At 34.9% G+C, this 13601-nt stretch overlaps 1 protein-coding gene across 2 annotated transcripts in view; it reads right to left on the reverse strand.

The window, feature by feature from the left end:
* Nucleotides 1-773: 773 nt before the first annotated feature.
* LOC145686240 (uncharacterized) overlaps nt 774-13601 on the reverse strand; it is a 142306-nt gene continuing 129478 nt past the window's right edge. The window contains exons 8-9 of one of the 2 annotated variants that reach the window (XM_081759331.1): nt 13410-13568; nt 774-2835 (exon numbers count right to left, since the gene is read on the reverse strand). In XM_081759331.1, coding sequence (XP_081615457.1) covers nt 1793-2835; nt 13410-13568 — 1202 coding nt within the window. In that variant the 3' untranslated portion in view covers nt 774-1792. The remainder of the gene's footprint in view (nt 2836-13409; nt 13569-13601) is intronic. The other variant, XM_081759332.1, reaches the window with a different exon arrangement.

Raw genomic sequence — 13601 nt, forward strand, 5'->3', positions numbered from 1 at the left:
TGTACAATGTACCGCTGTCCGGGGAACGGATTTTTCTCAGTGTGACAAAAGATGATAGAGTTGTGAGGCGACTACATTGAAGGAATGTAACAGGTGTTCTTCTGTACATAAAGAGACATAAACAATGTTGCCATTACATTTTATTCAGCCCTAGTACAAACCAGGTCCATTTTGATTGTAGAATATTAGAAACTCGTTCTTTGCATAGCTCACAAGATAACGTTCATCCTCCCATGACTGGATTATACCCACTTACCTCAATACATCCACCACTTCGTATCTAGTACACACTCGTTACAACAATTGCTTCCTTATTATAATGTTTGGAAAACACCGGAAATTTTATCTCGACTAGTATGTGAGCACACTTATGTTTTGATTAAGTGAAATGTTAATACAATAAAAAGAGTGGAGATTGCCGAAATGATTCATACATTCTAATAATCGAGATTTATGTGGCAGAGACAGAATATACGAGATTTGATTTTTCAGAACCAGATATATATAGTGAGAATTTTCTTCTTAGTTGTTTTATTTCTGAAGTGATGTACTTTCTGGCTACTTCCTGGCAGTTCATTTTTTGTTATTGCACTGGATTTTACACACTTTATGTCTTAGGTTTGTTTGTTTATAAAATATATTGTTAACCTTAATGTTAACACTGACCACGCTACCACATTCATCAGCTTTGCCATAATTTTCTGAATGAATATATTTTTCTCTTAGACAAAGAGTGGATAATATTTAAATAATATAAATCATTTAAGAAAGACTTTTATTTGTTTAAAACAAATAGATAATACAAGTTTAACGTGTGATATTTTACATAATATTACATTCATTCTGTCTTGAGTTTAAAATTTGTTTTATACATTCACTTCATATATTGTTTCTCATTGAAACACTTTATGTTTATTATTAATACCCTAATGTATACGTGCGTTTGTTCGGTTTATTTCATTAAATTTATTTATACAAATGCTTTATTCACAATCCTTGTCTCACACAATTTTATATAACGTTATACAAATTTTCCAGGTGATTTATTTCACAATGTAATTTCATATATTCTTCTTACGTAAGAATTAAGCCAAAAGATCTATTGTTATGTACAACTAGTTTCACTGAGTCCTCATATACGAGTTAGAATAAGACCTTTTATACACTATAGCATATATCCTAGGAAATCTCTTACGATTTGTGCTTGAGTAAAAATCTCAACGTGTATGGCATCAGGTCGCATGTCATTTCCTATGCTCTGAATGATCCTATGAGATTTCTCTTGTTTAGAATACGCTCTATTTCGGAAAGAAAACTCGTAAGATTTCGATTTAAGCGACATCAAGTGACAGAAAGTAAAAACAGATTTGTTTTCTTCCCGTCAGCTGTCATATTTGTCCACGATGTGAAGTAACCTGTGCACGATATTTAAGAGGGAATCATGAGCATGTTAACACTATTTCCATATTACCGATTGCTTGTTCAAATTTAGGCGCCTTTTTTTTTTTTTTTTTTAACCACAATGCACTATGGATCAACATCTCGCAACGTCATTCTGTCAGACAGGAAAAATCCTCACGTTTATGACACAAGAGAGTAGGATTTCCTACGAGATGTGTTGTAAATTTTTTTCGAAGATATTTCTTAGGATTTATCTCATAATGTATAGCAGATCTAAAAGTTCTTAAAAATCTTTCGTTTGAGTTGTAATAAATAATTGATCTATATCACTGGATTTTATCTTGGCAAGTTAAATGTTTTCTGTGTTAGCCACAAAGTTCTCAACATCTAGTCAAAGATCGTCATCGCCTATTGCAGGTTTCGCTAAGTTAAAATCCAAGTGTTCATCAGATGTCAAATATCTTACGTCAGAGTCTTCCGCAATGCCTTGTTGCTCCTTTTCCCTTCGGCGTCGACGAACAACAGTGCACGCTGCAACGCTAGTGATAATCATCAACAGCCCTATTCCTGCAGATATCCCAACAATAGCAACAAGAGAGAACCCACGACCCTTCTTAGGAAGAACAGCTCCTGCTGGAACGCCACCTGAAGAGTCAAGAGAGTTGTCAGGCTCCATATCACTTTTGGAGGTTATTGGGTATTGAACGGAAATGGGATAAGGTAATCCATTGTGTTTCCAAGATTCTGTTGTAAAAGTAGATCTAATAGCTGTGTTACTTGTTTCAAGTGTAACAGTAGAAGATTTGGTTTCACTCTTAAAATAAGTTTGTGGGTTGGTTTTACTTACAACAGTAGTTTTTGTTACTGGTTTTGTGATAATAATATTTACTTCAGTGCTTGTTGGTTTCGTGGACATTGTATACTGTGTCTTCGGCGTTGGCTTTGTAGACATTGTATACTGTGTCTTCGGCGTTGGTTTCGTAGACATTGTATACTGTGTCTTCGGCGTTGGTTTCGTAGACATTGTATACTGTGTCTTTGGCGAAACGAATCTTGTGGAAGAGGGTATAGTGGATTTCGTTTTGTTAATTTTAGACTGAGTTGTTCGTAATAATGTAGTTTCTTCATATGAATGAGAAGTTGGTGTAAAAGTGGTATGTTTTACTGTTGGAGTTAATGTTGAGAAAACAGGAAATGTACTGTAAGATACAGGAAGAACTCTCCCGGGAACTGACGTCAAAAAAGGAATTGGTTGGGAAAAGGAAAGGGGTACTATCGATGATGGCGTCATTCCCCGGGCGATTGGAGTGGTTAATGGGATAGGATACATGAAAGAAGTTAGGACACTGGTTCCACTTGGGCCAGATGCTGGAACGCCCTCCATGCTGGAAGATGACGTCATCATCGATATTTTCGATGTTGTCTCTGCCTTTTCTGAAACAAACACATCAAACATAAACAATAAATTATTATCAAGGAAATTACTATCAACAAAATTATTCAAAGTGCTCTTTCTGAAACAAAGTTATTGGTCCAGGTACTCTCTACAATAAAGATCCATAGATGTAATGCGAAAGATGGAAACTACTTCTCTCTGTTGCTATATTTTATTGTGTTTTGATGTTAAACATAACTTTAAAAATTCACTTGCATTATAAATTTCAAGATTGGGAAATAAAAGTATTACAAAATTTCATTTATATTTTCTAAAAATCAAAACTACCATTCTACCAATGGACCTTAGTGTCGAGAACGCCTCAACCATTTCGCTAAATAGACACACGTAAACCAGATACATTGTTCCTGTCGAATTGCATTGTCCATTTTTAAGTAAAATGTCCTGGTGTAAGATGAATTATTACGATACTCATAGATCACTTTAAGCTAAAATCCACTATGATTTATATGAGAAAGTATCTACCGTTCAATCCGTGCTTTATTGGATTTGTATACAAGCCAAATACCCACACTAGGATTCAGAATCGTCACCATGCGCATAGAAACACACGTGTTAATCACTTATTCATAGAATATTTTAAAATAAATGTAGCTATACCTAAGAAAAAAAGTATTATTTTACTCAGTACTAGCTGAAATGCCCGTTCTTCACACTTGCAGAATAGATCTGTGAAAAGTAGTTCAACCCTCCTTCCCCATTTAGGATACTCACTTCCATGAAAGTGTACTGATAAAAATCCGTAATATCACCCCATTCGCACCGCAATCCACGTCCCATGTCAATTGGGGATGGATTTGAACTAAACAACATCGCGAAAGTCATTATTCAACTCAAGAACTCCCAAACTTATGGATTAGATATTAATATCGATTTATTTCGATTACTTTTATATGTCACCTCCTCCCACTACTTATGCCAATGGGAGATAAAAAGTGGACGTAAAGACATTGAGAATCTCACTATTCATACCAGCAACCCGAAAACTATGTATTGGACAATAATAAAAGTCGTTTTCAATTACTTTTACATGCCACCTCTGCCAACCCTCCACTCCTCACCTTCATACCAATGGAGATGAATAATGACTTAAATGGCATCGGGTAAGTCATTATTCATCTCAGCGATCCCGAAAGCTATAGATTACCCACTAATAGTGGTCGTTTTAGATTTTTTTAACATGTCACTCCTTCTCATCTTCACTCTTTCTCACCGCCCATGCTGATAAATCTGATGAAAGCCAAAATTAGGCTGTGGTCTACTCACATATCAAAACTCACTAATTCCGTGCTGCCGTCTAGGAGAAGTTGACCGTCAAATATTCTTACATTTTATTTTTATTTACATTGAAAATGCTCCCTCCCCTTTACAACAGAAATTTTCAAAAATGCTGGAACATGTAACCGCTTGTTTCAATGTGGAGTTTATACACCAAATTTCATCTTCCTAACCTGATAGGTTCGTGAACTACTCAAATTTTTACATAAATTATGATCCTCCCCCTTAGGATACATACTATATTTCAATCAAAGTAACATAATAGAAAAATACAGTTCGAGGTAGTTGATATCTATATCCAAAATTTAATTTATAACGGTTCAGTCGTTTTACTTTGACTCCATCATACACAAATTAACTTTTCTCTTTCATATAATAGATATATGAACTATAGAGAAGTAGCTATTATAGAATCTAAAATACAAATAAATAAGACACAAATTAAAGTATAATGAAGTAAACGAGGTAGAGAAGTTACAGCATAAGAAAAGAAATAGAAGAATGAGGTGAAGAAATTATAATTTAAAACGAAGTAATATAGAAAAAGTAATGAGGAGAACGAAAGAGAACACAAAAAGAAAGAAAATAATTTATTGCGGAAAATGTGTGAAGAAGGAACCATCAAGAGAAATGTAAAGGTAAATAAACACACAGTAGCGTCGCCTTGTGCAGTTCGCAAGAGCACGTGAACCATCAAATATTGTGCGCTGTTTGTTGCTCCTTAAGAAATTTAATAATATTTAGAATATTATTATATTCTCGTTTCGTTTCTACCCTCCGCTTGTTTTACCCCTTGCGTGTATACATTCCATCATTACACAACGTTCACAACAGAGCTGCGAGCGTGATAGACCGCTCTTTGTGTAGTACAGTAGGGAAACGCGGGCAGCTGAGCGAAGGAACTGCGATCTCCTGACGTTCAAATGAAAATTTGAATGAGCAGCGCTGACAACAGTTGTTGGCTAATTTCCAGTAATGTGGCTCTTTAAACAGAATCAAAGAATGAACTTCTGCAATTTAAGATAGAAGAATATAGTAGTATATAACTCATTCTTTCAATCGGTTATCTACATTTCTTTTTATCTCAATTTCTTCTAATGAAATAACTAATGGAACAACCAAAAATATGGCATTCCTAGGTCGTATCGAGGGGAGTGAGAGGTTTAGAACCCTTCCCTAGAGAAGTTAACGCAGAACAAATTTAAATTTTATTTTATTTTCAAGTTTTTTTTTAAATAGAAAAACCTCTGATTTTTCTTTAGGTTACGGTTTTCTTGCCTAAATAAACAGAATGTTTGTAAGAAAAGCGAATAGCTTATCAAAACATACTGTACTTGATAACATTACTACAATGGTAAAATCTTATCTTCTGTATTGTAGGAACCTGAAGGAAATTTTAGAACTGATTTTTCTTTTTCAATATTTATCTTTAACACATGGCAAATAGGAAAAGACGATTATTGGTATTTGGGGTAACGTACGTTCAGCTGTATCACTTCTAAAAAAACATGGAAAGGTGTTTTTTTTTTTTTGTTTTTTTTTTTTTTGTTTTTTTTTTAGGGGCGCGTAACTTACTTCTGAGATTATACTTTATTCGCAGAAAAAATATTCTCTCAATGTATTTCAAAGTAGCAAAAGTGAAAGCTTGTTGTGTGATGGTATACTGGTTGATTTATAAATGTGTTTGCTAGTTATTATTTCATTTCCATAATATCCAACAACTATGATCTGCTAGAATTTTTGGTAGGTATTCGCTCGACCGTTTTCAAAACTATAGTTTATATCCGTCCTTATACCTCCATTACATCTCGCAATTAAACTAAGTATATGCTGTACTATAAAGAAATTAGTTGATATATTTCGTATACTCCCGTATACCGTCCTCAATAGGTTTGTAGTGTTAGGTTTTCCTTTCTCAATACTAGTGAATTTAAGGCCTGTTAAATACGGGAGCATTTTTCGAAAGATTTGTAAGAAAAATCTTATCATTAGAGTATAGTATTTCGTAGAGGATTCTGTTGAGCGATTGCAAACTACTGTATATCTTTTACAGCCGTGTGCACCAATGAAGTTTAAACGAACGTTCACTCAAACGCGTTCAACATTAAACTTTCAAGTCTAAACGTGGTTCCAGGACGTTTGTTGTACCATTGGAAGTCGAAGTTCAATACATCTCGTTTAACCCCTTCAGTGCGTAATTTTCAGATGCGAACCGCTGTAGAAAGTGTAGGTATTTTTTTTTTTTTTTAGAGCTTTGGAATTTCTAATAACTTTTGAACCTCTCAAGCAATCACAATGAAATTTTCTGCATTATGATCTTTGTTGCTTCTAATTAGCTACTATAACTTGTCATTGTCGTATTTATGGTTATCATCATCATCATCATATGGTTAGGTTACACAAAATTTGGGAATGCCTCAAAAGATTAAGCCCAATTTTTCTGTGTTGTCTCTTGGGGTTCCTATGTGAGCGCAAACTCGATAAATATTGTCAGGAATAACATTACTCATACTATGGGCAAGTATATTCGCCATACGCAATACAAAATAGCCAAAGCAAAATGAAAGCGTATATATATGCCATCCGCACAGCAGGTGCGTTTTGAAAAAACGAGTTATCTCGCCACCCGCACTGAAGGGGTTAAGTAAACTTCGGTCAGTTTGTAAAATCGACTCTGATTGGTTGTCGTCTTTTGTTTCTAATCTTCGTTTAACAAAGTAACAAATGAAGAAAGCATACCGGGTGCCGGTCTTTTCGACTTTCGAGATTGTGTGCATAGAGTTGTGAGTAGTCTAATATCAGTGATCGTAATTGTGATGGAGATTGTGTGCATAATGTTGTGAGTAGTCCAATTTCAGTTATCGTAATTGTGACGGAAGAAATAATGAAACCACGAGCGAAATCTTTTTACCAACACGAGAAATGTATTGTAATTTCATTAGAGGAAAAATAAAGAGACATTATTGAATGTAAACAGACTGGCTTTGATCAATAAAGCTTTAACCCCAAATTCAACTTAAACCTCAAGCTGAAACCAAGTTTATCCACCATTTGACCCAGTCTTAACCTTGAACGTTGTTGGTGCAACAGACATTTTCACCGAGCTTGGTTATGACCCTCTTCAAGAGTTGAACTTCGTTGGTGCACACGACCATTAGTGCACTGACGGATTGTGAAAGTTTAGAAAGAAGTTAGAACATAATCTAGCGAAGCTAAGTACCATTTGGATATGAAAACTAAACTGTATCGAACTTTCAAAGTTGATTTAAAGTAATAAATGGCTGACAGATTATGCAATGAAAATATTGTTTGTCTTTTCTCGCGTCTTATATGAAGAGAATTAGCAGTGGACCTGAACTGTGTAATATATTGGGAGCATCTGATTGAAAAACTAAAGAAATAGGAAAACTGTAATAAACATAATAAAATTATGCTGAATTTAACTAGTGTGAGCATCATGGGCGCACTCACACGGAGAATCTATAGTGTTCGGATCTTAACTCAGCGTACGTTTGTATACTTTCGTAGTAAAACTATAATAGTTTAGTAGAGAAGTGACTGATGTAGCCTAAAGATTTGATGTTACACTTCATCTGTACTCTTTCATTTCTTTAAAAAAATCAAACTCTATATTTTTTTCTTAGAATATAGATGGTAGACCTTAACAATTATGTATTGTTTTCAGGTGTAGAATTACATCGGATCTATCGTACATAGATGTAGCGTCTTATAGTATTGGACCCCCTCTCAAACTTTGGACTTATCCAACTAAAATTTTCGGGGTACGCGCCTGGAAAGTATGTCAAATATTCTATCACAATTCGTTCGCATGATCATTTCGATTAAGACTCATAATAATTTTGTAGAAAAAGAATTCATATTCGCTCACTTTTGATTGATTGCATAAGATTTTGGGGTGTTTGAATATGCTGTGTGTCTTCATTAGGAGTTCGAAGATTCTAGTAAATTCTCTAATGTTTTCCGTTGTTTGATTCACTTCATGAAGTGTCCTGTTCTCCTCATTTGTATAGTGACTAAGGTTTGTCTTTGGTGGACAAGCCCCAGGTTTAATTCCAGGTGGGAGAGCGTCAAACACATTACAGAAATCTCCTTTTTTTAAATGTAAGGAAGCCGTGGTGACTCAGTAGTGGAGCGTTCACCTCTTGTGCGTGCGGTTCCATGTTCGATTCCAGCTCGCGTCAAGTAACCTTTGTGGTAGACAAACACCGTCTGCGTGGGTTTTCTTGGGGTTCTCCACGGCATCCCAGTATCATTGTTCATCTTAGCGAAACCGAAAACTATGAATTCGACACTGATCAATATCGAAATTGGTCATTTCGATCATTTTTATATCTCCCCTTCCCCTTCCGCCAAGTTGCGGGGCTGAATTTGGATTAAAACGGTATCAGAAGTGCCACTGTTCATCTTAGCGACCCCGAAAACTATATATTCGAAACTAATCGGTCATTTCCGATCATTTGTAAATGTCTCTCCCCTCCCCCACCTTAAGTTACACCGTCAAAGTGATATGATAAAAACCATCTCAGGTTTAACCTTAATCTAGGTTGTAAATTTGATCGAGATCAGTTAGATGGTTCAAGAGTTATATATATATATCCCTCCTATCCACCTCCCCTAAGTTCTACCATCGAAGTGAAATGATAAAAAAACATCTTTGGCCCGAACCTCATCTATGTTAAAAATGTTATCGAGATTGGTCCTTTGGCTCAAGAGTTATTAAGTTTTATTTCTTTTTTAACTCATCCCTCCCGTGCCCTAATTTCTATCGTCAAAGTGATACGATAAAAACCACTCTAGATCCGAACGTCATCTATGTTGAAAATTTGCTTAAGATCGATCGGGTGGTTTAAGTGTGAGGAAGTCACAAAGACAGTCATTTTTATTTTTATTTTTTAACATATATCTCCCCCTCTCCCACCCCGACGGTCCACCGTAAAAGTGAAATGACGAAAACATCCCAGACTCGAACCTTATATATGTTGAAAGTTTGATCGAGATCGGTCGGATAGTTTAAGAGTTATTAAGTTTTATTCCTTTTTATACATTTCTTCTTCTCCCCTCCCCCTGAAGATCTACTGTGAGAGAGAAATGATTAAAAAAATTGCAGGTTCGAACCTCATCTATATTGAAATTTTGCTTTAGATCGATCGGGTGGTTCAAGAGTTATTAACTCACGAACATAGTCACTTTTATTTATATATATATTGATTTTTGTATATCTTCCTCTCCTCCCCTTCCCCTTCGTTGCTCCATCAAAGTGAAATGATAAAAAACATCTAAGGCCCGAACCTTATTTATGTTGAAAGTTTGATCAAGATTGGTAGTACGGTTCACGAGTTCTTAAGTTTTATCTATTTTTTTATAATTTCCCCTCCTCACCCTCCCCTAAGTTCTACCGTCAAAATAAATAGTTATAAACACTTCTAGGCCAGAACCACATCTACGTCAAAAACTTGATTGAGATCGGTCGGGCGGTTCAAGAGATTAAGAGTCACAAACATAGTCACTTTCAATTTTATAATATAGACTAGCATCAATTACCCGCTTCGCTGAGTTAAATTAAGAAAAATGACGAAAACATCCCGTTAGTCAGTATGATCCGTTAGTCAGTTACTTTTTACTATTAATAAAACGCTCTTTGATGCTGGTCATTTTCGGTGATTTTTATATATCCCTCTCCCTTCCCATTGTTGCGGGACACGGCATCGGAAGTATCATTGTTCATCTCAGCGACTCCGAAAACTATGAATTCGACACTGATATTGATCATTTCGATCATTTTATATATCTCCCCCTACCCCTCTTCCAAGTTGCTGGGCTGAATTTGGAATTAAACGGCATCAGAAGTGTCACTGTTCATCTTAGCGACACCAAAATATATAGATTCTACACTAATATCAGTCATTTTCGACCATTTTCAAATGTTTTCCCTCTCCCTTAAGTCCCACCATCAAAGTGATATGACAGAAACCATTTTAGATTCGAATTTCATCCAGGTAGAAAATTTGATCGAGTTCGGTCCGGTGGTTTAAGAGTTATAAAGTTTTATTTACTTTTATATATCTTCTTCTTCCCTCCCCCTCCCCTAAATTCTACCGTTAAAGTGAAACGATAAAAACCATCTCAGGCCCGAACCTTATCTATATTAAAAATGTCATCAAGATTAATCGTTTGGTTCAAGAGTTATTAAGTTTTATTTTTTAACTCTGCCCCTCACCTAAGTTCTATCATCAAAGTGAACAGATAAATAAAATCCCGGCCCGAACCGTATCTATGTTGAAAATTTAATCGAGATCGGTCGGGTGGTTCAAGAGTGATGAAGTCACAAACACAGTCACTTTCAATTTTATTTTTTACATATATCTCCTCCTTCTCCTCCCCTACGTTGCACCGTTAAAGTTAAATGATAAAAATTATCCCAGGCCCGAATGTCATCTATGTTGAAAATTTGATCGAGATCGGTTGGGTGGTTCAAGAGTTAAGTTCTTTTTATTTTTATATCTTAATCTCTCCTTCCCCTCCCCCTCTCCTAGGTTCTAGCGTCAAAGCAAAAATATTAAAAAAAAAAAAGAAAAAACTTTCCAAGCCCGAATGTCATCTATGTTCAAAATTTGACCGAGATCGGTCGGATGGTTCAAGGGTTATTAAATTTTATTCATTTTCATATATTTCCCCTCCTCCCCTCCCCATCCCCTAAGTTCTATTATCGGGTGGTTCGAGAGTTTATTAAGTCACAAACCTAGCCACTTTTATTTTAATTTATAATGATTTTTATATATCTCCCCTCCTTCCCTATGTTGTTCCGTCAAAGTGAAATGATAAAATCCTTCCCAGTCCCGAATCTCATCTATATTGAAAATTTGATCGAGATCAGTTTGGTGGTTCAAGAGTTATTAAGTTTTATTTATTTTTTCTTTTACCGCCTCCTCCCCAACCCCTAAGTTCTACCATCAAAGTGAATAGCTAAAAACACTCCCAGGCCAGAGCTGCATCCATGTCAAAAATTTGACCGAGATCGGTCGGGCGGTTCAAGAGATTAAGAGTCACAAACATAGTCACTTTCACTTTTATAATATAGATTTTATAATATAGATTAGAAAAGAATTAAAATGATTTGCCTGCAGATCTCAAAGAATTTACTTTGTTCAAATTAACCAAACAAAATTAAAGCGACATAGTAATAATGCAATTAAATGGAATGTGATCCATGTTAGTTAGTAATGAAAAAAGGGAAATATAGTGTAAAGAAAACTGACATACACAGTACATTGAATAAGTTGCAGGGCTAGTTAGAAATAAAATATTTAACAATGTCAGAAACATTTATTACCACGTTACTTTTCTACATACATCTCTTCCGATAGCACATACTCGCGGAACCGATCGCTATATTGGCGTAATTTGGCCCCAGGGGACTTCACACCTTTTCCTAAGCTCAAACATGCTATCAAGGTGGAGTGTTTTGAGGGTGTTACATCAGTTCAGGCGAAAGTGAACAGGATTCTTTTGTACACTTTCCTAGAGCGTTTCAGGACATGTGACCAATCCAATGAGTGTACTGCGTAGGCAGGGATTTATGTGTTGATAGTATTCTTACACAGCCTATATTGCGACGCGTAATTGCAGCTGCCTTTTGTGTAATTAGCACCCTGACGATCGTCTAAGGACCAACTGACAAATATGATCACTGTTTAAATAATTTCAAACATAAAATAAGGCTAATTGTTAAAGGTTTTAGTAAATATGACGAATAGGGTAGGATTGAACATTCGAATGTGTGTGAAATCGAAAATGAAAATGTGCCTCTCAAAGCAAGAGAACTTGGAAAAAAAGATTCTAATACATAATTGTCACCAATTTCTAATTAAATCAGAATGGAAAAATAATTAATTAAATAGTTGGACTGGGGATCACTTTGTACAAGTCCTCATCAACATCGGTAATTGAACATTAAAATTGGTACTCATTTGGAAGGTTCATGAAGTTCTTGAGGCAATAGCAGAATTCGAAAATTTCATTAGATAGATCCAAAGTTCATTGGATCACTTTTTTGTCAATATACACTCTGATTAGAACAAATACACTGGCGAAACTAAGTCCAACAGTACAAATACTTAAGTTTTAGCAGTATGATGGTTTTCTGTTGGAAATATATCAAGGTTCTTCCGCTCGCTGGCTTGTCGATGACTGCTAATCGACGACCAACCAACCACAAATCTCATTGTTCTCTGTTGAAATTATGACCATTAATCGAAACAATACCTTATTTATGGATATAATATGCTGAGAAGGTTTCAAAGAAACGTAATTTAAATACAAATATATGATACGGATATTTACCTACAGTATATGTTACTTGCACAATAACTTATAGCTACTGCCATCTCTCATTACGGATTAAGATCTCATTGAAGATATATAACTAATTATACATGATATCTCATCTGTTGATGATGTCAAGGAAATTTCAGAAAAATAATTAATATTCATTACCTTAAATATTGCATGCTTAACTGTGATACGAGTTTCTTTGTCAATATTATTTCGAGGTAGTTCCGGAACTTATTGAATACACTGTGTAAATATGTATTCAAAACCACATAGCGAAAATGGAAAGTTGATAAGTACGTAAATATAGAACATTATCATAGCACTTGGAGATAAACCGAAATCAGCTACAAAACTATTTAATAAAAACATAAATGTAATTAAAATATACATCATTAAAATTATCAGAATAAGCAGAAAACATAATAACCAATGACTACTTCAAATTTAGCCATGTCATAGAACCATTAATCACCAAAATACAAACTGCATGAAGGTCCTACGCAAAGAGCAAAATAACAATTTGCACTAACAGCAACGTCAAATCTGCATTAAGATAAGACAATGTAATGTATAATAGAAATGAATTACTATTTATTATTAATCCAAAATAAAATGTCGCTATTATTATTAATTCAAGAATAAAATTAATGAAGAAAATGCGACAACACCCAGAAATTCATGATTGCCAACGTTTCAGCGCCATAAAAATTTATTTCCCCTATTTGCTCGAAAATTAGATATGAAGATCTACATTCATTTTAATCACTTGTCCATCTTAGTCAATTAATATGGAACCATATTTATGACCCTCTTACACCTACAAAATAACGACCAACTTTATATATATCTTATATTTTTGATGTTGATAATGACTTCAAAATTTCCTTGAAATCTTTGAAAAAAAAATAATAGCTAGACTTGCCTATGACACATTCTTCGTAATAATCCAAGCAGCACGTATGATTATCCACACAATCAGGCGTACAATCACAAAATACAATGGGGACTTCATCTTCTGATGTTGTTTCAGACGTATAACCACATCTGTTCTTACAACTTCTGGTTTCTTCTAACTGATCGCCTGAAATATTTAATATTAAATAATTAATTATAG

This window comes from Thermobia domestica, chromosome 5 (assembly GCF_964235325.1).
Source record: "Thermobia domestica chromosome 5, izTheDome1.hap1.1, whole genome shotgun sequence".
NCBI lineage: Eukaryota > Metazoa > Arthropoda > Insecta > Zygentoma > Lepismatidae > Thermobia > Thermobia domestica.